At 42.8% G+C, this 23,192-nt stretch overlaps 1 protein-coding gene across 4 annotated transcripts; it reads right to left on the minus strand.

Moving 5' to 3' along the window:
- Positions 1 to 368: 368 nt before the first annotated feature.
- LOC137426690 (uncharacterized) lies at positions 369 to 22,628 on the minus strand. 4 transcript variants are annotated; one of them, XM_078779116.1, is made up of 8 exons: positions 22,343 to 22,628; positions 21,044 to 21,806; positions 20,897 to 20,954; positions 20,669 to 20,778; positions 10,690 to 10,744; positions 10,429 to 10,559; positions 4,473 to 4,756; positions 369 to 1,373 (listed from the first exon to the last, which is right to left on the minus strand). In XM_078779116.1, exons 1-7 carry the CDS (start codon positions 22,357 to 22,359, stop codon positions 4,478 to 4,480), a joined length of 1,413 nt encoding a protein of 470 aa, XP_078635242.1. In that variant the 5' UTR covers positions 22,360 to 22,628; the 3' UTR covers positions 369 to 1,373; positions 4,473 to 4,477. The 4 variants fall into 4 exon arrangements, with proteins under 4 accessions (XP_078635242.1, XP_078635243.1, XP_067971580.1 ...); XM_078779117.1 differs by having other exon boundaries at positions 10,429 to 10,550; positions 22,343 to 22,621; XM_068115479.2 differs by having other exon boundaries at positions 369 to 4,756.
- Between the last annotated feature and the right edge of the window lie 564 nt (positions 22,629 to 23,192).

A 23,192-nucleotide genomic window follows, 5' to 3' on the forward strand; every position in this document is an offset into this window, starting at 1 on the left:
AATGAAAATTTCTGTAAAATAACCTAAAACAGCAGAAATAAATGTAAAATTAAACAATATCTTTAAATACCCAAAAACAGCAGACAAAGAAAATAACCTAAAACAGCAGTCATAAAGAAAATAACCTAAAACAGCAGACATAAAGGAAAAAAAATGAAACAATTTATGTAAATAACCTAAAACAGCAGACAAAGAAAAAAAGAAAATTTCTGTAAATAACATAAAACAGCAGACATAAAAATGACATAAAAGAAAAAACAGAAAAAAAAATTTCTGTAAATATAAACTTAAAACAGCAGACGTAAAGAAAAAATTAAACAATTTCTGTAAATAACCTAAAACGGCAGACGTAAAGAAAACCAAGCATCGGTATTTTAATGCTTTAATAGAAACGCAAGAACATATTGTAAAAAAAAAGAAGATATTTCACAAATGAATAATCAACATTGTGCTTCATCCTCCCATACACAACCTCAGGCAGGGAGTCAAAGAAAATAGTGCAAAGCCATGGCTGAATGGCAGAGCGAGCGATACAAAAAAAACGTCATTCCAGTAGTTTTGCTTGGCATCAGGCCAATAAAATGTGGATCTAACAATAACACTCCTTTTGTTTGTACAAGGGTGGGAAGGTCACAGAGGTATACGATTGGCAATGTTCGTTGAGGGAAAGGAATCTGCTGTAACCTACAATTATTCATCATGTTCGTGCTGCTTGGGTCATCGATAAAAAAAAAAAATACACTTTCCTTACATAGTGGAAGAGTTTTGTGACCAAAAATCCAAGTACCATGCAGGTTTTCAAATACTATATTCAAAACACAAAACTAAATGTGAAAACAAAGTATTGCATGTTTAACAAACAATGCACTGAACTTGCAGAGCTACGACACTAACAATGATGGGAGGAAAATGCCAGGCACACAAATAAAAAAAGAAAAGAAAAGGATAAGATGGAAAGTAGATAAACCTAGTGATAAAAAGGTAACAATCAATTTATACGTTGAGAAAAAGTTACTACATTGTGCTCTAACTTTCATGATCCAAACACTCTATTATATGACAGACAAATCAAACCTCCATCATGAAATTAACTAATGCAAATGAAGCGACTATGTCAATCAGCATTGATATATCCATCCATGTGATGCATACATCATATTTAGCACAAAACACGAGAAATATTTACACCTCGTGTGTTAAAACTTTTAAAAGTTTGAAATCACATCAAAAAACATTATCAAGTTTTTCAGATGACAGCTTTTTCCGCTTGTCTTTATTAAGGCCAAGTAAAATAAATTATTAGTTTCTCGTCCCTGCCCACTTCCTTTTTGACAGCCACCTCTTTTTTTATATTCACTATTTTCTCTCCAGATCTAAAGCAAAAAAACAAAAAAAACCAAAACAAATTAATAAAAACGAAACAAATAAAAACGGATTCATTCATCCACATACACTTCCTATTTGGAGGGTGAATGTTTGTGGGTTGGTTTTTCCTCTCCCTCATCAAATTTACAAAAAATGTTGAGCATTTTTTATTGTTATTTTTGTTGCGAGAGTCTGGAACCCAGACCAATGATTATTTTTTCATAAAAATTTTCAATCTCGTCCGTAAGCTTGCTTGCTCATGCCGCACCACACACTCAGTGAATGTGATTTTCCAGACATGTACATGTACGTATGTATCAACGTGTACAGTTAAGTTGGCTAGCTAGTTCTAGCGATAGCACGCGTTATCTATCTCACTAGCTAACTTTCTCTGCAGCTTTAATTGAGTTCCTGACGAAATACAGGTGACCAAGGTCTTAAAATATTCTTCATTTGTGTATGCATCCGAAGGCTGGCAGAAAGATTTTGAAGCAATCGTACGCTCGTACGGTGGTTGATGGAACCCAGACTCTGGCGAGTAAATCGTTATGAGTTACGAGTCTGGGTTCCATTAAACACTGTACGAGAGTACGATGGCTCGTGGGAGTTGTTGTTTGCAGATGATCTGGAGTTGATTGCGGTGAGTATGGATGGACTGAAGGAGAAGATGAACAAGTGGAAGGAATGTATGGAGACAAAAGGTCTGAAGGTGAATGTTTGAAAGACGAAGGTGATGGCAAGTGGTAAAGCATGTGGTCAGGTGGAAAGAACTGGGAAGTGGCCGTGTGCAGGAAGGGTGTCAAAGTGAACTCTATTCAATGTACAATGTGCGCTGAGTGGCTTCATCAAAAATGTAGTGGTCTGAGAGGGTCATTAACCAGTGTGGCAGCTACATTCAAGTGTAAGATGTGCACAGAGGGAGCTGCAGATGGAGGAAATGTTGAGTTGGATCTTGGAGATGGCGTGAAGCTGGAAGGTGTGAAAACATTTTGCTACCTCGGAGACATGCTGAATGGAGAAGGTGGATCAGACTCAGCAAATGGTTGCTGGAGTGTGATGTGCGTGGAAGAAGTTTCGGGAACTGAGTGGTGTGCTGACGAGGAGGGGAGTGTCGTTGAAGCTGAAGGGAAGGTATGTGCTGCATGTGTGAGAAGTGTTATGATTTATGGGAGCGAGACATGGGTAATGAACGTAGATCAGCAACGAAGGCTGGAAAGGGTGGAAATGCGAATGGTTCGGTGGATGTGCGGAGTATCATTGAGAGAGAGGAAGACAAATGATTAATTGCGAAAGATGATGGGAATATAGCCTGTGATTGATGCTGTGAAGAGCAACAAGTTGAGATGGTTTGGTCATGTGCTGAGGAAGGATGAAAGTGACTGGTTGAGAAGAGTGATGGAAATTAATGTAGAAGGAAGTAGAGGACGGGGAAGACCGAGAAAGACGGCTAAAGGTGGTGGAAGAAGAAATGCGGGCAAGGGGGTTAACAAGGGGAGATGCAGAAAATAGGGCAAAATGGAGAAGATAGTCATGGGGACAGCAAGGCTAACCCACGCTCTAGCAGGGAAAATGGCCTTAAAATGCCTGTTGTTGTTGTTGTTGTTGTATGGGATGTGTGTTGGTGGTCGTGCTAGTCTTTGATCTGGTAGACTTCATCATGTGGCGACCATCTTTGGAAAAACATAAAAAATCTGGAAAATAATGAATAGTAAGGCATCCCTCCTCCATTTTTTGAAAAGCCCGGAAGAGAAACTAATAATTTATTTTACTTGGCCTTACATGTGCCTGAAAGGTTGAGTACAATTATCAGTGTTTCTGGCTACCTGCTGAAGACCACAAGATGATAGTGCATTTGCTTCTGAGCTGTTTGGATTATTGGCCCAACTGTCAAGCTGTCAGATTATTCCATCGCAGGCGGATCGTTGCATCGATGCTTGTGCCATCCCTCAGGCAGAACGGTAAGGTGGGAGCTTGTATGCTCATATTGCATGCCGCTTGTCCTTAAATATCCCACGGTATATTTTGCAAGAGTAAGCCATGCCAAACAACAAATTCATGCCATCATGTGCAGTGTCACTGCAATAGCAGCACAGCCATGCCTCTGTAATGATGCAACCAGTGGTGAGCCAAATTTGTAATCGATTCCTAGCCCAGTAAACAACAGCAGACGACAAAAACATGCCATCAACTGCTGTCTCACAAAGACCGAAAGATTATCGTGTACAGAAACAAGGAAGGAATACCGAAATTGCTCCTTTCACGTTATAGATTTCCTTCCAACATGCTCATTTTCTATCATAGCAGGAAGCTTCCCAGCAACATGTCAAAATTCCATGAAAGGACCTTTAAATCCAAGCAAGTAACAATGAGTAATAGCTGATTATTATTTCAACCTGCCGGGTTGACATTTCCTGCATCATGAAATCAAAGGAGGTCTGGACTCAATTTCCAAATACGCAACAAGAAATGTGTTGAAACTTGGTAGTTATACTCGGTGGAGTGCATCGGAATGTTCTACTAATTTGGGATGGCCACCTCAAACTTCAAGATGTCCCTTTCTCCTCCATTGCCTAGTATTTCAAATAAACCTTCTTGTCTGCAGCTAAAATCTACAGTGGTACATACCCTGAAGCTGTTGTGCCGCACTTCCAAAGGTATTTTGAATTAGTGCAAAATCCCTCCAAATTTGATCGGAGAGCTTTACAAGTGGGTCGCAGCTTCTCCTTTGTTCCCATTACTGTGCAGGCTCAACCTCAAATAAAAACTGCTGTTCTCAGTCAGGAATTAACTTGGGCACGATTGCTGCTCAAATCAAAATTATATTTAACATGACAGTGTTTTCACATCATTCTGAAAAAACAAAACGAAAATAAAACGAAATCTCTCTGAACTCTTCCTCACATTGTCCAGTCAAGTTACATTCAATAGTCTTCACCACCTGTTCATCCATCATCATCATCGTCATCATCGTCATCATCATCATGTGGTTTCACAATCCGGCACTTTCTTTTCCAACCCCCCAATGATAAGCATATATGTCTCCTACGAGCCAATCAAAAAATAACCCACGCCCTAACCCCCATCCCCTCAACCCCCGTTTGACTTACTCCCTTTAATTTCCAAGTTGGCTTCCGATTCCTCCAAAAAAGGTTCCTCGTGGATGTCCAAGTAATCGACTTGGTGCATGAGGGACACGCACACCAAGTCGTTCCCCAGCCCGCACCATCCGCACCGCACCTGCTGTGCAGCTGGCCAGCCTGAGATCCGAGGTAGTGTCGAGGCCACTAGTCCCTCGACGGCGCTCACGGCTGATGGTGCACTGTGCAAAAGCATCTCGTCCGTTCATAACCAATTGGTGCCCTGATACATCCACATAGTCCTGGTAATAAACCTGATGGAAAAAAGGATAATATAAAAGACAATGCCGATCAATAATATCTATTCAATAATGGGGATGGAACCATTCAATGCATTGCCATCCCTGGACTATCGTGAGCATATCAAACCACAGCCATGAGTAATTTATTCTTTCGTTTCATTTCCTCCCTGCCAGATTGTACAAGGATATACAAGGATATACAAGGAACTTGGATGCAGGAAAAGCCCATTTGACCCATCATGCAGCACGACATCAACAGCACAGTCATTAAATATATCAGTTATTTCATTGTGGGGTGAATTTTGGAGACGTGGCATCACCAGAGTTGGTGGATTCTGACCTTTTTTGTATACATAGTCGATGCTCGTGTAAGAGCTAGCACACTGAATGGATCAGTAACTGACAAAACACAGAACACACATGCGTAGGGAAGAAAACTTCGAGGAGGAAAAACTTGAAAATGAGGAGGAGGGGTTGGGGTGGGATTAACGAGAGCAGAAAAGATCATGGATTTGGACTGGGGACGATCTGAGATGGCGGTGAACAGCCGTCAAGAAGACCTAGGGTCAGAGAGGGAGGAATTAGATTAAAGAGGATGTGGAAGTCGATTACACAGGCAGGAAAAAAAAAGAGGAATAAATGGGTGGAGGTGAGCAGTGATCCTGTGTGAGTGTGGTGGACTGTGTGAGTGGGGCTGGGGGGGCAAGAGGGGGAGGGGGAAAGGGGATCGGAAAGAGTAGAGGGTGCAAGACCAGAAAGGAGAGACAGAGAGACCACCGACCTGTCTGTGTCGGCAAGGTGATAAGCACAAAGACTCGGGTTCAGTGCAGGAGATTCTAATGATCTTGAAGGCCTTCATTTCCATGGCGTCAAGCAGAGCAAGATGTGAGGCAGGGGAGCCAGCCCAGAGGGGGGAGCAGTACTCCATTCAGCTATGGATGAAGGTCTTGCATGCGAGTAGGAGTTCAGGTGTGCCAAGGAAGGACTTTGTGCAACAGAGGATGCACAGCCGGTGGCGGCTGGTTGGCCTTTGGAGGCCAACTTTGGAATGTGGTTTGCCCAAGAAAGATCATCGCTGATCGTGAGACCCACGAGTTTGAATGACTGCACCTCCTCAAGAGGATTGTTAAAGTAGATGTGGGGAGGGGAGAGTTGCCAGATGGTCCTTTTGGAGAGAGATCGTGAGAATGTGAGATTTGTCAAGATTGAAAGATATATTCCAAGTGTTTAACCATCTTGTGATTTTGTCAAGGTTTGAAGAGAGAGAAGAGGCTGCAGCCTGTCTGGCTGAAAGACGATGGATGTCATGGCAAGGGTGGAGTCATCAGCAAAGCAATAAAGAGGATTTTCCAGAGAGTCAGAGATCATTAATGAAGATCAGGAATAGGACGGGGCCCAGAATGATGTCGAGTCTCCTCGGGCAATGATGATGATGATGATGATAATGATGATGATGTCGAGTCTCCTCGGCAATGATGGCATTGCCTTTCTATGGCTGGTACACACGGGTAAGTGTGTGGTATAGACAGGGGGGTCGCCACTCATCTCCGTCTCCCTGCTGGCCATTGGGGAATTCACCCTCTTCCACCCGTGCTGTTGGGATCGACTGGACTCTCATTCACCAGATGTGCAGAGCCATCTGCCATTTAAATCGCATGGCTGCGAACCGTTACCCTGGTAAGGGGAGCTGACAGGTACTACACCTTGCCCACAGGTGACCTGGGGTTATGCAAGGCAGGGGCATCCAACTCCCTGAGGTATCAAAAGACACCCGCAAACCCATATGGAAAATACTGCCTTGCGACACTCCAGCCTTGACAGGGAGAGGAGATGAAAGGATTCCATTGAGAGCCACACTTTGGCTACGAGAGTAGAGGAAGTCAGTAATCCATGTGTGGAGTTGGCCTTGGATTCCATGGGCAGAGTTTGGAGAGAAAGGCAGGATAACAGACTGTATCAAAAGCATGAGATATGTCCAGAGAGACTGCCCTGATATCATATCTGAGATTGAGGGCCTCCATGAATTGTTGGGTGAGCAGAAGCAACATGTCCAAGGTGGAGTGACCAGGTCTGAAACCAAATTGGTTATATGAGATGAGGTTGTTCGAGAAAAGGAAGGATTAAGAAATAAAAATATATATTAAAAAATAAAAAGAATGAAAAAATATATATATGAAGAAAATTAAAAAGAACGAGCATAGACCAGAGACAGACGTAACTAGGTTTTATAGGAGGGAGACAAGTTTGAAAGTTTATTCTTGATGTTGAACAGATGTTTTTTTCTGGCTCTCTAGAGAGTTTGAAGAAACTACACACTTGTTCACTACACACTACACTACACTACAACAGCTCTACACACTTGTTGTGGACTTTTTGGAATGACCTAAGATTGCCTTCGGTAGGATTAGCCTTCCAGGTAGAGTAGGCAAGCTATTCCAGAGCAAATGCCTCACCACAGGATTCAGTGTGCCATGGATGGGAAGAAGGGAAGGATAATTGAAGACGAGATGGGATAAATCTGTGCATGAGGAAAAGCTGGATTCTGTGAAAGAATTCCCAGGCTGAGTTACATCACGGGCAGTAGATATGGGAAACCAGTCCTGAAGAGAGATGGCTGCTTGCAGTCCCTGCCAATCTGCTGGAGTGAAATGCCAGAATTACCGGAGTTGAGGCCGCTCTTTGAGAATAGCCAGAGAGATGTTGATTCGCACAAGCATATGATCAGATTAACCAATTTTTAGCAGAGAAAGAGCAGGAGACATTTGCAGGTAAGTTAGTCATCACCAAGTCAACAAGGGAGGATTTGCCATTTGAAGAAATCCGGGTTGGAAAGTTCACAAATTGAGTCAGTCCCATGGAGTCACAGTAGTCCTTTGCTGAAGTGCCATGGCCAGTGAAGGAAGTATCAACACCCACCCAAGTTGCATGAGGACAATGGAAATTGCCACATATGAGGAAGAGAGTGTCGGGATGAGTGGTTAAGGTTTGTACATATATATATACACAGACAGAGAGAGAGAGAGAGAGAGAGAGAGAGACAGAGAGACAGAGAGACAGAGAGACAGAGAGACAGAGAGACAGAGAGACAGAGAGAGAGAGAGAGAGAGAGAGAGAGAGAGAGAGAGAGAGATGTAGATGGAGTCGTCACTGTTTGGAGGATGGTACAACACAGACGAACAAGAGTTGGGAGCAGAGGGGAGGGCGCAGCGAGATACTTATGGGGGTTGGGAGGTGTAAGGTCAGCACAAGAGCAGTGGGAAATCGAGTTCTTGATGTAAAGGGCAATTCCACCGGTGGCCGGGGAGTGGTTCAGGCCTATCAAATCGGAGGAGAAAGTAACTGGAAAGACATACTGCCTTGATTATAGACAAGATTATAGACATTATATATATATATATATATATAAATATATATATATATATATATAGATTATAGACAAGATTATAGACATACAGACATAAAGACATACACAAAACACAAATACGTCAGGGAAGTCCTGTGGGAGGAAGGATTCTGTTAAACAGATGAGGTCTGGTTTATCAGCAGTGTCCTGGATTGAGATATCTGTCAGGCCTTGTTAACAGCGAGCTGTTAAGGCCTTGACAATACGAAACGGACAGCACAAAACAATGAACGAATTGACATGGAATATTGGAATGGCATGAACCAGCAACAAATTGACTAATGACAAACACAAAACAGTACGAATCCGGTTCGGAAAACTCAGCTTTAGTGAGGTGAAAACGAGCAGCTGCAGAATTAACCTCACATAAGGATGTTGAGCCATAAGAACCTCCAAAGCATTTTCATGCATAGCTTTTATTTTTATTTTTTGGGGAAGGGGAGGGGGTTGGAGGATGATGAATTAATGAACAGTGACAGCACATTTCTTTGCAGTTTTCGATGAGGGTCTGCCACAGACATCACAACCACCACACATGCATACAATCACACATTCATACCATGATACACTCAAGCTTTTGAACATTAGACCCTTGGCAGAGACAGACAGCAGAGAAAGTAAGGCCTCCATTGAAGCCGAGCTACATGGTATGGTATAGACACACATCAGAGAGCTGGGCCTTGGACTAGCTCACACCTTGCCTTTCCCTTCCTTCCTCCTTTGTGGTGATTTTAAACTGCTAACATGCTGAACGGCTGGGTATGGGTTCTGTTAACCCCAAGCATCGCATAGCAGTTCCAAGCACCTTCTGTGAAGGTACCTTCATCTGCATCTTCATATTTTCAAAATATATTTTCATCTTCTACCTCCATATTTCAATCTTCATATTGCTTCTGCCGTATATCACAGAAGGAGGTAGCAGCACTATCTCCATCTGTTATCCCCAAGCACCTGCTGCAATGCAGCAGATCTCACCCGATCAGTCAGCCTTCCCACTCTTTCCCCTCTCCCGCAGTCTCACCAATAGGTTCACTCATGTCTCCCGCCTGATTGAGCAATTTCGAATATTCCTGGTAACATATCCTGTACCTCATCGGCTCCTCTCAACTCATGTGTCCATTTCATTAACAACCTCTCAAGTCGTGTGTCCAATTCAACAATACAGACCAGCCTGGTCTATGATCTGCTATCTCTTACAAATATTGGTCTTCCATCTCCTCAACTCCAGATATTGAGTACCTTTAACTCATTGCTTGGAATTACCACCCTATCAGCAAATATCTGTCTGTGTGAGAGAATACTCATCCACCTCAAAAGACTGTTCAAGTCCAGCTGCAACTCTCGGAGTGGCTAATCACTCAAATCCTGGAATGACATACTGTGTTGCAGATATAAATTGGAACTGAATGCTCACATCTCTGCTGCTTTCTACGTATTCTCTTATGGAACTCTGAGCTCCATGCACTTAATGGAGCAGGCAGACCGTGTGGCATGGCAGTAACAGGGCTTGGGGGCTACCCAACTCTGGCAGGCAATAACTGACTCGAGAGGCATAAAGAACTCACCGCCATCAAAGTCAACCTGTGATGCCCATGCTCTTGGCCAAATGAGCTAGATTTATAACCTGTAACAGCTGCTTTCAGTGTTTTCCACGCTGGATAACAGCACGGCTGGAGTCTTCTCAATGGCGACTATGATTCATACGATCAAAAGTACAAAGACTCAAACTTGCCCCGCATGAGACTCTCCTTTCTCCCTCTCTATGCCTTGCTGGCTGCGACAAAGAAAGGGTGAGCCCAAATATTGGGATCAGCTTGTCTGCAGGTGTTATTGAATGATGTTCAAGTTGGTCACACCACCCACCTGGCAGGAATCAACTCCAGTTTTCTGGCAGGATGAACTCCCTTCAGCCTTATTCCAACGAAAGATTACACACAAGATAGTGAGGAAAACAGAATTGTTTAACGGCAGTCTGCACTCGTCATGTCACCTTCCTTGGGATTTTGTGGCTTTTAATGGAAGTAGCAGTACTATCTATTTCCACCACACACTGAGGTGTTGCCACCGTCCGTCTGCGCTTATCCTGCTTATTTTGCAGCAAACCTCCACTGGAAGCCATTCTACTATTCACAGCTTGCGGACAAGCCTGGTATCAGTGTAAAGCTCTGTCACAGAAAATACTATCCATTACTATCCAAAGCCCCTTATTTTCCTCAAACATCAAATAAGTTGAAATGAGATGTCTGAATGTCTGAGATAAACACTTATCAGATTACTATACCTGAGCATACAGGTAGTACAAGCCTCCCTCCAAGAACTCGACCTCGCCTGATCGCAGGATTCGGAAGATAGATGGGGGTGTCAGTATGGCTGCCTCTCGATCCCAATCACTCAAGAATCCCCCTGGGGCATCTCGTTGGGTAAAGGTGTGGAAACATGGACAGGTTAGAAGAAAAAAGCACAAACTCGAATACCAAGCAAGGAACAGTGGAATGATAGATTGAAAGAATGCTATAATTGTTACAGAATATATGAAACTTACCTGCGTCAACCTGAATGACTGTGTCAATCCCTGGAACATGGAATCCTCTAAGTACCTACAATATGGGATGAGGAAAAAAAAAAAAAGCCAGAGGGAGTAAAACGGAAATTGTAGATCCAGACATGTGGGCATTTTGATTTTCAAATATTAATATATAGTGCAGGACTTACAAAATTACGGCATTTAAACAAGCAAAAAACGAGCTGATGTATAAATACTTCCACGAATGTACTGAACATCTATTGCTGGGTGATATACAAGACAGACCACAATCAGGAGATCATTCAAATGAAGCAGCCGGGCCAGATAATGGTCATACCTGTGCCCATTGTGGTTGTTTACAGCAAGAGTACAAATACCTTCCACAGAAAGAAAAGGCAAGCAGGAGACCGGGCCCAGATCTTGTAAAGTTGCATGACAAAAATTTGTGTGTTCATAACTTTGAATAAAATATTTATTATAGCATATACATGCGTTGGGGGTACTGATGCGACAACTGAGCTCCAAATAATAAAGTACTCAATGGCGGAAAAACTATAATCCAACAAAATTTGGACCGCCGCCATTTTGCATGCCTTCTAGCCATTGTACAAACTAGGGCATGCCCGTACTATATATATGCCCGTACTATATATCTATCTAAAATTATATCCCCCCCCTCTATTTACATGAAATGGTTTGGTCCATTCGCAACGCCAAAGCGAACGGCGAACGGCTTGCGAGTACAGTGACAATCCCCCCCCTCTATTTACATGAAATGGTTTCGTCCATTCGCAACGACCACAGAACCCCCCCCTCTATTTACATGGAATGGTTTGGTCCATTCGCAACGCCGGCACACGCGATCGTTCGCTGCTCTCTGATTGGTTGAATCGTTTTTTGGACATAGCTCGGTAAGTAATTGTCCGATTAATATGAAACCTTGAAAAGGCACATCCTCGGGTCCCCAGAAATATACCTGGCAAGTTAAAAGTATATCGGACCCGTGGTTGTCGAGAAACAGCGGTCACAGACAAACAAACGTACAGACAGACAGACAGAGATTACTGGAATTATAGATAGATGGAGGAGTATCATTCAAATCAGATTAACAGAGTTGCAAAGTTGATTTTCAAAGGTAACTAGAGGGTTCATGGAACACCTTACCATGCTCTGTCTTGAGAAACGAGGACATACATGGGATGTCTGCGAGTGGCATATTTTTTGGTTCTGACAACGTAAAATTCTGTGTGGGAGGAGGTGGGGTGGGGGATGAGTTTGGAAGGAGTCAAATTTGGTTGGTCCTGGGATGCTGGAGAAGTGCAGTGTGAACATCAGTTTGAGGCAGGGAAGCGATCTCAGCCCATTCCTGTTGATCATGGTGATTGAACTCGTAAGCAGAAAGGTAAACATGAAAGGTATTCTGCAGAGCATTTTTGTATGCTTACGATCTGCAGGTTATGGTGGAGAGTGGGCGGGAGATGCAGGAAATACTGGGGGAGTGGAAGGAGGCATTTGAGAAACATGGCCTGAATGAGCATGGAGAAGATGGAGGTGATGTGTATTGGGGAGCAGAGACAAGAAATTAACATCAGGTTAGAGGGGAAGGAGAGCAGGCAAGCAATTAAGTTTAAGTATAAGGGGGGAACAGTGACCGGGATTGGTAAGTCAGAGGGAAAGGTGCAAAGGAGGATTCGGGTGGGTGCGGATGCGTGGAGGAGGGTGTAACAGCAGACAGAAAGATTTCAAGGAGATGGAAATGAAAGATTCTGATATCGTGCAAAACAACGGTCTGTCTATAAGGTCTGGAGATTGTGACACTGACAGAAAAAAAACGGAGGCTGCAGATTTGCGGGAACAACTGGCTCAGGAGGATTACAGGAATGAAGAGGGTGGATAGAAGGAGAATGGATGAACTGAGGGAGGAGATTGGTGCGCAGTTGATCTTGATGGGGACATTGGATAAATGCTGGCTGCAGATCCACCTCTTAACTCACAGTAGTGGCCAAAAATATTGGCACCCTTGCACTGTTATTAAATAACTCACAATTTTCTCTGAAAATACGTTGAAATTGACTAAAGTATTTGGTCTCCACAATTATATATTTCACTGTTAATATTACAGATCCTTTGTTTTTGATTCAGAACTTAATATATCCTTTTAAATCAGAAAATAAAAAGAAATGGCATTGACAAAATTATTGACACCCGAGACTGAATATTTGGTAGCACAGCCTTTGGACAAAATAACTGCAGTCAAGTGCTTCCTATAGCCATGAATGAGCTTCCTACACCTCTCTACTGGCAGTTTGTCCCACTCTTCTTGCACAAACTGCTCCAGTTCTCCCAGATTTGAAGGGTGCCTTCTCCCAGCTGCTCTTTTCAGATTTCCCCACAGGTGTTCAATGGGATTTATATCTGGACTCATTGCTGGCCACTTCAGAACAGTCCAGCGTTTTGTCTTGAACCATTCCTGGGTGCTTTTTGAAGTGTATTTGGGGTCATTATCCTGCTGCAAGACCCATGACCTTCGACGGAGACCCAGCTTTCTGACACTGGGTTCAACATTGCGCTCCAAAATGCCTTGGTAATCTCCTGATTTCATGATGCCGTGCACACATTCAAGGTACCCAGTGCCAGAGGCAGCACAGCAACCCCAAAACATCACTGAACCTCCTCCATGTGTGTTCTTTTATTTGAATGTTTAATTTTGTTTTCTTTAAACATATAATTTTTTTTTGTTTTGTATATAGGATCGAGGCTCGTGAAAGAGCTAACATTTATCACACAAAAAAAATCAAACATACACACAAAACATATAATAAGGGTAGCGGTAGACAAGATGGGGAGAGAAGGGGAAGCACAAACACAACATTTGACAGCAGGGACATCGGGAGATATGTGAGAGGGAGAGGGCTTGGGGGGAGGAGGCATGGGAAGGGTGGGGGGGGGGGGGATCGGAGAAGTATAAAACACAAGGACACTGCAAGGACTTCCAGGAGGAAGTTGGTATTTTAAAAAAGTGGATCTGGGGTGAGATTAGTGGGGGTAGAAAAGATCAAGGTTTTGGATGGGGGAGGATAAGAGATGGTGGTGAACAGATGTTTTAAAGACCTGGGGGGAGGAGTGGGATTGAAGAGAGTGACGGAGTTTGTTCAAGAGGCGGGAGAAAAGAGGAATAAGGAGTGAAGGTGAGCAGAGAGTCTTGATTTTGCCAGTTTAACCATAAGAGGGTTGCAGGCAGATCTTGTGCGACCTGAAGGAATATTTGGGGGACAGAGCCCAGAGAGAGCTGGGGGAGCAAGGCCGAAGAGGAGTCGGTAGAAGACAGAAAGACCACCAACCTGCCTGCGGCGAGTAAGTGGAAGGCCCTCGGAGTTAGCTTCATCGCGAGAGATTCCAATGATTCTGAAAGCTTTGGTTTCAACAGCGTGAAGCCGAGCTAGGTGTGAGGCAGGAGCACCGGCCCAGAGGGGAGAACAGTGTTCCATTGAGCTGCGGATGAAAGCCTTGTATGTGGTGGGGAGCTCAGGTGTGCCAAGGAAGGACATCGCACGACGGAGGATGCACAGTCGGCGACTGGCTTTGGAGGCCAGATTGGAAATGTGGTTTTCCCAGGAAAGATCATGGCAGATAGCGAGACCCTTCCTATAGCCATGAATGATGTGCTTCACATAAAAAGCTCTAATTTGGTCTCATCTGTCTACAGAACGTTCTCCCAGAAGGATTTTGGATTGTTCAGGTGTGTTTTGGAAAACTCCAGTTGGACTTTCTTATGTCGGTCTCTCAGCAGTGGGATCCTCCTGGGTCTCGTACCATAGAACCCCCTTTCGTTGAGTTGGTGACGGATGGTGCGAGTTGAAACTGTCGTACCTTGTGTCTGAAGGTCAGCTTGAATCTGTTTGGCAGTTGATTGAGGTGATTTCTCCACCATTCGAACAATTCTTTGCTGCATACTTCGATCAAGTTTTCTCTTGCGGCCACGTCCAGGGAGGTTGGCTACAGTGCCATGGGCCTTAAACTTCCTGATAACATTGTGTACAGTGGACACAGGCACATCAAGGTTTCTGGAGATGGACTTGTAGCCTTGAGATTATCTGTTTGGCAACAATGTTGTGTCTGACCTCAGACAATTCTCTGGTTTTCTTTTTTTTCTCCATGCTCATTGCGGTACACACAGTGACACAAAACAGCAGAATGACTCCTTTTCTATATTCAAACTGGTTGAATGAGTCATTTTTATATTGCAGGCACCTGCAACTCACCACAGGTGAGTTCAATTCCAAAGTAAAGGAGAATCCGAATTATTTCTAACAACTTCTAAAAGGTGCCAATAATATTGTCCGGAGCATTTTAGTATTTCTGTGTGGAAAAAACTAAGATTTAAGCATTTTTTCAGGTTTTTTTGTTTTGCTGCACTGCAAACCAAAGAAATATATATGCGGATACCAAAATATCTTTTAATTTCAACAATTTTCTGGAAAAAATCGTGCATCTAAAAGGTACCAATAATATTGTGCGGGCTATTTTCGGATTTCTGTGTGGAATAAACTAAGATTTAGTTATTTTTTCAGCTTTTTTTGTTTTGTTCCACTGCAAACCAAAGAAATATATATGTGGATACGAATTTTAATTTTATTTTCCAAAAAATTTCTGGAAGAAATGGCGTCATTATTTGAAAAAAGTGCAAGGGTGACAATATTTTTGGGCATGACTGTATGATGTCCAGCTGTTGAGGAGTGCATAAAATACAGAACACGCATGCAAATTGGCAAGTAGCTTTTGATTATATAAGGTTTTCATACATTATAGTCAGATCACGACATTCTACGTTCCTGGAAAATGCCACAAATGTCAAATCCATGAATGTGGGGGCATTGTTTCAATGGTAAAAGGGGTTGGGGGGGGGGGGGTGTTGGTTCATGACAGTTCTTGATTCGCGGAAAATCCCACGAATGTCGAGGAAAATCTGCGAGTGTCGAAGAAAAACGGTGAATACGCCTGCCCTCAAAAATAATGTCAAATTTCGTGGTTGCACATGTACAGCTCGCTGCTTTATGCGTGATGCGTGAAAGATGCTTTTAGAACTATTATGTGCACAGATGGTGGGAAATGGATTATGCGTGGCTGGAAGTGGTTTTATGCGTGAAGTGTGGAAGATTTTTTTCAAAAGTGTCATGTGTGCGGCTGGTGGGAAATGTTTTTTTTTAGCCTGCAAAAATATGCAAATAGGCTGGACACAGGGCCACAAATGTAGTAAGGAGGTCACATTTTATCAACCACGAATATGTGGAACCCACAAATTTTGGGACTGCAAATGTGAGGATCTGACTGTATAATACTGAAAACTGCTGGGACTTGCAATAATTTCTCCCAGAGGGAGTGGCACTACATGATAAATATTTACATAGGTAATTTGCATTTATCCCGCCCCCTTCTTGACCCTGCCTTCCAAACCCCAGCGACTGAATTATTTTTAATGCTTAAAACCTTCGCAGGCACACCGCAAGTACAACCACACATTTTCAACTCATTCTGTCCAATGGTTTAGGAGTGCATACAAGTCAAACATAAAAACAAATGTCGAGTAGTGTACACGTGCACATGCGCTTAGGTGTGTATACACACACACACCAACACACACACACACACACACACACACACACACACACACACACACACACACACACACACACACACACACACACACACACACACACACAGAGGACGAGGAGGCAGGCCATTTACGACTGTAAAGTCTATTCAAGACATCAACAGTGGGGGATGGCCATTAGGGGAGCTAGATTCATAGACCTGCTGAAGAAGACCAGATTGATCACCAGAGCAGAGGCGGTGCCATCCAACAAATTCAAAAGAGTTACGTCAATGGCACATAGATTCCTAAATAAATAAAAAATAAAAGATATAAATAGTGAAGGCCAGACAGAATATAAGCAGAAATTGATATGAGAAGAATGGGAGCAGAGCGCTCACCAGGGAGTGGACAGATGGATGGTGTAAAAGTGGCCACAGTGGATGGCAGCAATGGATCATAGTGAGGGTCTGCTCGACGAAGCAAGGGTTTGGAATGCAGAGCGCCACTGGGGACCCAGCGTCCAGAGTCACTGGGCACCCAGTGGCGAAGGCAAGGTGAGACAGAGGGGAGGAGAACCAACAAAGCACTCAAGAGATTGGTACCAAAATCATCCCCATTAAAGGAACTCAACATCGTGAACTTTGTAGTCGCACTGCTCATACAAGAAAAAATAACAAGAAAACAACATCACAAGAACATAAAATCAGCCCATGCAGACAGAGACCAGGCAACACCACGGAAACGAGGGCTAGAGGCAAAAAGAGAGCAACATAAAAAGAAACAGGACAAATACAGCAATTTATGAGGGGAAAATAGAAGCCCAAAGCTAATGAGGAGAATCCAAAAAATAAAAAACAAATACAAAATTGGAAATAAAGACAGAGGTAATGGCTGCTGAAAGTAAACTCAAAACAGAGATGATCGCAAGAAAAATATAAAAAACTATGATGAAGTCAACAAAGGGAGAAAGCATAACCATGTTTGAAAATAACCCAAAAAGATTCTACCATGAATTAGGTAAACAAAAGCAAAACATGTCAAATCCCCCTGAGAAAGATAAACTTGAAAATCTATGGAAAGGAATCTATGAATGATCGTTTTAAGGCCATTTTTCCCCGCTAGAGTGGGGGTTGGCCTTGCGGGCCCCATGAACTCATGGGGCCCTGTTTTGAGGCAATGTTTTTTGTTTTTTTTATGGCCGGATGCCCTTCCTGACGCCAACCCTTGGTCGCCTCTTACGATGCGCAGGGATACGGTGTACCTATTCGAAATCGGGGTACACACCGGATCATTCATCCCAGCAAGCTGGTACTCAATTTGCCGACCTCGGAAGGATGACAGGCTGAGTCAACCGCCCTGGTGTTAATTCAGCGATCGACCGGGATTCGAACTCAGGATCCTAGGATCCCAAGCCTGCACCCTAACCGCTAAGCCAACACCAGGCTTGGAAAGGAATCTGTGATGACCCAAAATAAAAAATAACAGAGAGGCGGAATGGATCCAAAACTTGGAAGACAAAAAACACAACATCTAAGGGAAATGCCTGCCACCAGTGCTATTTAATGAAAAAAAAAGAAAACATCAAAGAGCAAAAATGCCAAACTTTAAAAGCCCAGTCCCAGATGGAATTTCAAATTTCTGGTTAAAGCATCTAGATGCTATCCACAATCACTATGCTCAATCATTCAACATCCTTATCCAAGGGGATCAGGAAATGGATGAATGGCTCACAGAAGGTGACACCTTCCTCATCCGAAAATCTGAATAGATCCAAATACCCCACAAATACCGGCCAATAACGTGTCTACCAACGTACAAACTTTCAACAGGAATCCTCACAGAAACAATGTACCACCACCTAACACAACAAGGAGGCCCAGAGGCAGAACAGAAGGGATGCAAGAGAGGATGTTACAGAACAATAGACCACCTACTACTAGACAAGGTCATACTCGAAAATTGCAATACGACAAGAACAAAACTGTCCACAGCATGGATAGACACAGTCAACATTCATGGATGATAAAGTGCATGCAAATGTACAAGATAAATCCCCAAATAATCGAGTTGATTGAGAAAGCCATGGATCTACAGAATACCACAACTAATTCTGCAGAACTCAGAAGAGAGAGAGAGAACACCTTTAGAGGCCATTTTTCCCCGCAAGCGGGGGTTGGCCTTTTTCGAACAGAAAAGAACTGCAGAACTCAGAAGGAAAGATTAAAATACCAAGAGTAAATATATGACGCAGGATCTTCCAAGGAGACCGACCTTTCTCCTCTCCTGTTTTGCCTGGCCTTGAACCCACTAAGTAAACTCATTAACCCTTTGAGTATGGGATTTTTTTTTGATAAAAATACCCCCGGGACGGGATTAATTTGGCATTACAGGAATGCAACCACATACTGACGATCTATTTATAGGTATAGTCGATGACGTGTAGCAACGTTATCTGTACACAAAACTTTTTCGTGGGTTGCGGAACTGGACGTCACCCGTACTCAAAGGGTTAATGAGGAAGGACACAGATACACCCTAACATCCAATAAAATAACGTCCAAAGAAACAGGAAAGGTGACACATCTGCTGTATATGGATGATTTAAAACTTGCACCGAACGACGAAAAATTGGCAGAACTGAAATTAGTGAAATGGTTCTCCACCGACATCCAAATGGAATTTGGCCTAGATAAGTATGCCAAATGCACATTCATGCAAGGTAGACCAACAAAAACGGACAAAAAAATAAATAAATAAAAATAACCCCACCTTGATACAACAATACAGGAGCGAGACAATGAAGCATTTTACAAATACCTTGGAGTGGAAGAAGGCCACTAAATTTGTCATAAAAAATGCGCAGAACAATTACCAAAGAATACCTGCGTAGAAGGAGGCTAATCCTGAAAACATATCTCACCCAAGAAACAAAATCAAAGCCATAAACCAACTAGCAGTAGCAGTGTTCCAGTACAGCTGCGGAATAGTAAACTGGCCACAAGCGGATAACAAAAAACTAAACATCAAAACAAGCAAACTCCTCACTATCCAGAAAATGTTCTACAAATTTCAAGGAGGTGGCGGCCTGATGGAACACAATCAAGTGCACAGAGTGATGACTGTAGGATTAGCAGTGTACGTAAAAAGCTCAACAGACTACCGAATACAATTTGTGTTCAAGCATGAACACAGCAAGCCAGAAAAGGTATCTCTCACTCACCTTGCAAAAACCCTCCAAAACAGGTGCAATTGGAAGACGTCACGCACCAAACCGAAACAGCAATGAATACAGCCCCAACGATTGCAAACAAGACAAAATAAAAATACTAGATGAAATAACAGCAAATATATAGTGATAACTGGGAGAAAGACAAAAGAGCAGGGAAATATAAAAGAGTTGGATAGATTGGGGATAGACAAAGAAGGATCACTGGAATGGCTAAGAAGAGGTCAGCTCAATTGGGATGGATGAATCATTATGAATGCCCAAGATCAAGGACACTACACCAATGGATTTTAAAAGATGGCAGGACAAAGTCAATCAGATAAGTCTAGGTTCTGCAAGGTAGAAACAAAGCAGGAGTCACCTATCCGGATGTAAAAAAAACCTCATGTCAAAGCAGCTGTACACCCAAAGGCACAACAAGGTATGTCGAGTAATCCTCTGGCACATGTGCTGAAATTTCAATATCCCAGTTCCATAAAATTCATGGAAACATGAACCAAAAGCCATCATTGAAAACAGGGACATAATGCTCACGTATGACCTGATGATCCCATCCAGCATGAACATAGAAAACAAAGCACTGTGACCGGACATAACATTCAGGAACAAAAAGGAAAATAAGGCATTGCTAATTGAGGTTTAAGTACCCAGTGATTTTGGTCTTAATGCAGAAATCAAGAAAATGACCAAATACAGTATCAAGACCTCAAGAATGAAGTGAAAAGATTCTGGAAGCCGAGTGCAGAAATTGTACCAGTGATACTTGGAGCAATGGAAATGATAAAGAAGAACCTTATAGAGATCTTAAAAACCATCCCTGGGAACATGACCACAAACGAACTACCGTTTGAGGCTGTATGGGGCTCAGTTACGATCCTGAAAAGAGCCCTTGAAACAAAACTGGGAACAACAAAACTTAACAACTTAGCCCATGAATCACAATCCTTCACCGAAGCGGGGGTGGATACTTCCGAGTCCTGGCAGGACTCCGTTCTACCTTCTAAAATCCAAATTATGGAGATAACAACCAACGACACACATACATGTATAGTATGATTGCTCTCGCACTGCAATTTTATCAATCCTGTTACATCCTGTTAATCTTGTTTTAAGGTAAGCTGGTACTTCATCAAAACCAGAGGAATGAATACAATGATGTGATGAAGACGTTATCGTACTGGAAGGGATGGAGATAGGCCAGGAGGTCCAGGAAGACCTGGGGATCCTGGTGGACCCTGCAGTCCAACAGATCCAATCGGTCCGCTAGGTCCAACAGGTCCAGGAGGACCTGAACATAAGAATACATCGAAAGCACTATTGACAAGGTGGAGAATATTCCCATGCACCATAAGAGTATATGAAGAAAGAATGAAAACAGAAGAATGAAAAAACTGGCTCCGATTTACCTCTTTCCCTTTGCCGTTTTCTTCCCCTTCTTCGCTTTGCATTTCTTCTCACCCTCAACTGCAGATATAACCAGGTGTAAGATAGTGATGTAATTGCAGTTTCAAAATTCAAATTCTCACAGAAACAAATTTATCAAAATTTCTCACCTCATTATATGTTTGTACTGAAAATGATGGCAAGAAACCAGGAAATTGAAGCATAGCTGACGTAGACCTGCTAGAAATTGCAGTCGAATCTGGCAAGATTGTATGCAGTCGAGAATACATCGACAGAGAATGCGATGAGGACAATGAAAGAGTGGGAGAGGGCCGTGGTAGCTTACGAGGATCGGAATATAGAATGTGAGACGCAAGTGGTGGAAGAGGCTGTGTTGAGACAGGCAGAAGGAAGGAAGGAGAAACCTTTGATGGAACATGATGGGCAGAAGGCAAGAGAGAATCAGGGGAATCTGGTGTATATTTAGGGATGTGCGGATCAAGATTCGGTGAGAGGTCGGCATCATTTACAGAGGGTGAGGTGGAGCCAAAAGAATGCAAGACAGGATCAGAAAGCAAGACTGAGACGGGAGATAGTTCAGCAGAGTCAGAAGGGAGGACGTCGAAGTCTGGATTTAGTGGGATGGAATTGCGAAAGGGTTTTGAGGGACTGGAGGTCGGCGGTACAAAATCAGGAGGTGGCTTGTCCGATTCGTGGGAGTTTGAAGGAGAGTTTGGAGGTGGTGGAGCTGAGTCCAGTGGATTGGGATTGCTGGAGAGCAAAGGGGAACGAGAGAGCAGGGAAAGGTGAATGTGGCATTGTCGGCTGTTCTCGTCAATTCGTAAACGCAAGTCGATGTAGGCAACAGCCCAGAGAGCAATCGAGACCAGAAAGGAAGGGGAGAACAGAGGTCGGTGTGTCCATCTGCGTTCCCTGCAAGCAAATGACAGACATTCACATCATATTCTCCTTCTACAAAGGGACCTTTTCATTTCACAGTTACATTTCTCCCGTTCGTTCATATTAACAGAAATATCATTCTTTGCAAACAATAATATTGTCTACAAAGCATTGGTATAAGAAAAAGCAGAGCAACATGATGTGCAAATTATTTATAATTAGATGACGTGTAAACAGTTTCCAAAACTTACACAAACTTTCCAAAAGTTATACAAACTTATATTATATGACATGGTTTCCAAAAGTTATACAAAATTCTATGACGTGCAAAGTTTCCAAAAGTTATACAAACTTTCCAAAAGTTATACAAACTTATATGACGTGCAGTTTCCAAAAGTTATACAAAATTCTATGACGCACAAAGTTTCCAAAAGTTACACAAACTTTCCAAAAGTTATACAAACTTATATGACCTGCAAACAGTTTCCAAAAGTTATACAAACTTATATGATGTGAAAACAGTTTCCAACTCTACATTTTCAAGGTTCGTCACATTCCTAGATTCGCACCTGTCTTGCTGCCCCATGGTCTGCGATTACCTAGCACTTTATAAATATTCTGGGGGAAAAGCAAACCACGACCTTTACATCAACTTAGCTATCACTTAAAACGCTGCAAGTAACGCATCATTCTTCTGATTCCTGTGAGTCTATTACATCGCTCAATTGCAAAAGCATTTGTTTGTTTTCGTTTTTAAAGATTATCAAATTTTGCAAAACTTTTGATGGAAAGAGCAAATGGTCCGCCTGCGAGACGCAAACGCGCCCGCCCTCGTCGCACGATGATGACGTCACTGCTCCCTGGCGTTTGCACTTTTTGGGGGTTTTCTTCTTCTTCTTGCATTTTATTTTCCAACTCAACGATATATGTAACTGCAATAGAAAAATAAATCTTCATTTTTAATCCTCAATTTGTACAAAATGTGATGGTGAAGGAATTATCGGAGAGGGTGAAGCTATATTGTCCACGAGAAGTAGCAATATCTACGCACACGATGCAGACAAACAGTTTCGTCACACTTATACCAAGCACGTGATGATTTCGCAATGACTCAGATCCACATCCACGTCAATTCCTGGTGAGACCAACCCTTCGACATGCTTCCCGCCTTACACTGCATACAACGATTATATACTAATACACCGCCTAAGTATTCTATCTATCTTTCCAATCTGATCTGACGTCACTGATCAAGTTGAAGACGGAAATTGTCAAGATTTTGCTAAAACCAGTAAAAGTACCATCCTTGCAATAGCTTCGAGTCAAACGGCACGCACGACCTCCGAAAACAAAAGCCTTGCTTTTAAAAGCTGATTTTTCTTCTCGATGATGTATTAACACAAACAACAAGCATTTTTC

This window comes from Myxine glutinosa, chromosome 5 (genome assembly GCF_964187855.1).
Source record: "Myxine glutinosa chromosome 5, kmMyxGlut1.1, whole genome shotgun sequence".
Taxonomy (NCBI): domain Eukaryota; kingdom Metazoa; phylum Chordata; class Myxini; order Myxiniformes; family Myxinidae; genus Myxine; species Myxine glutinosa.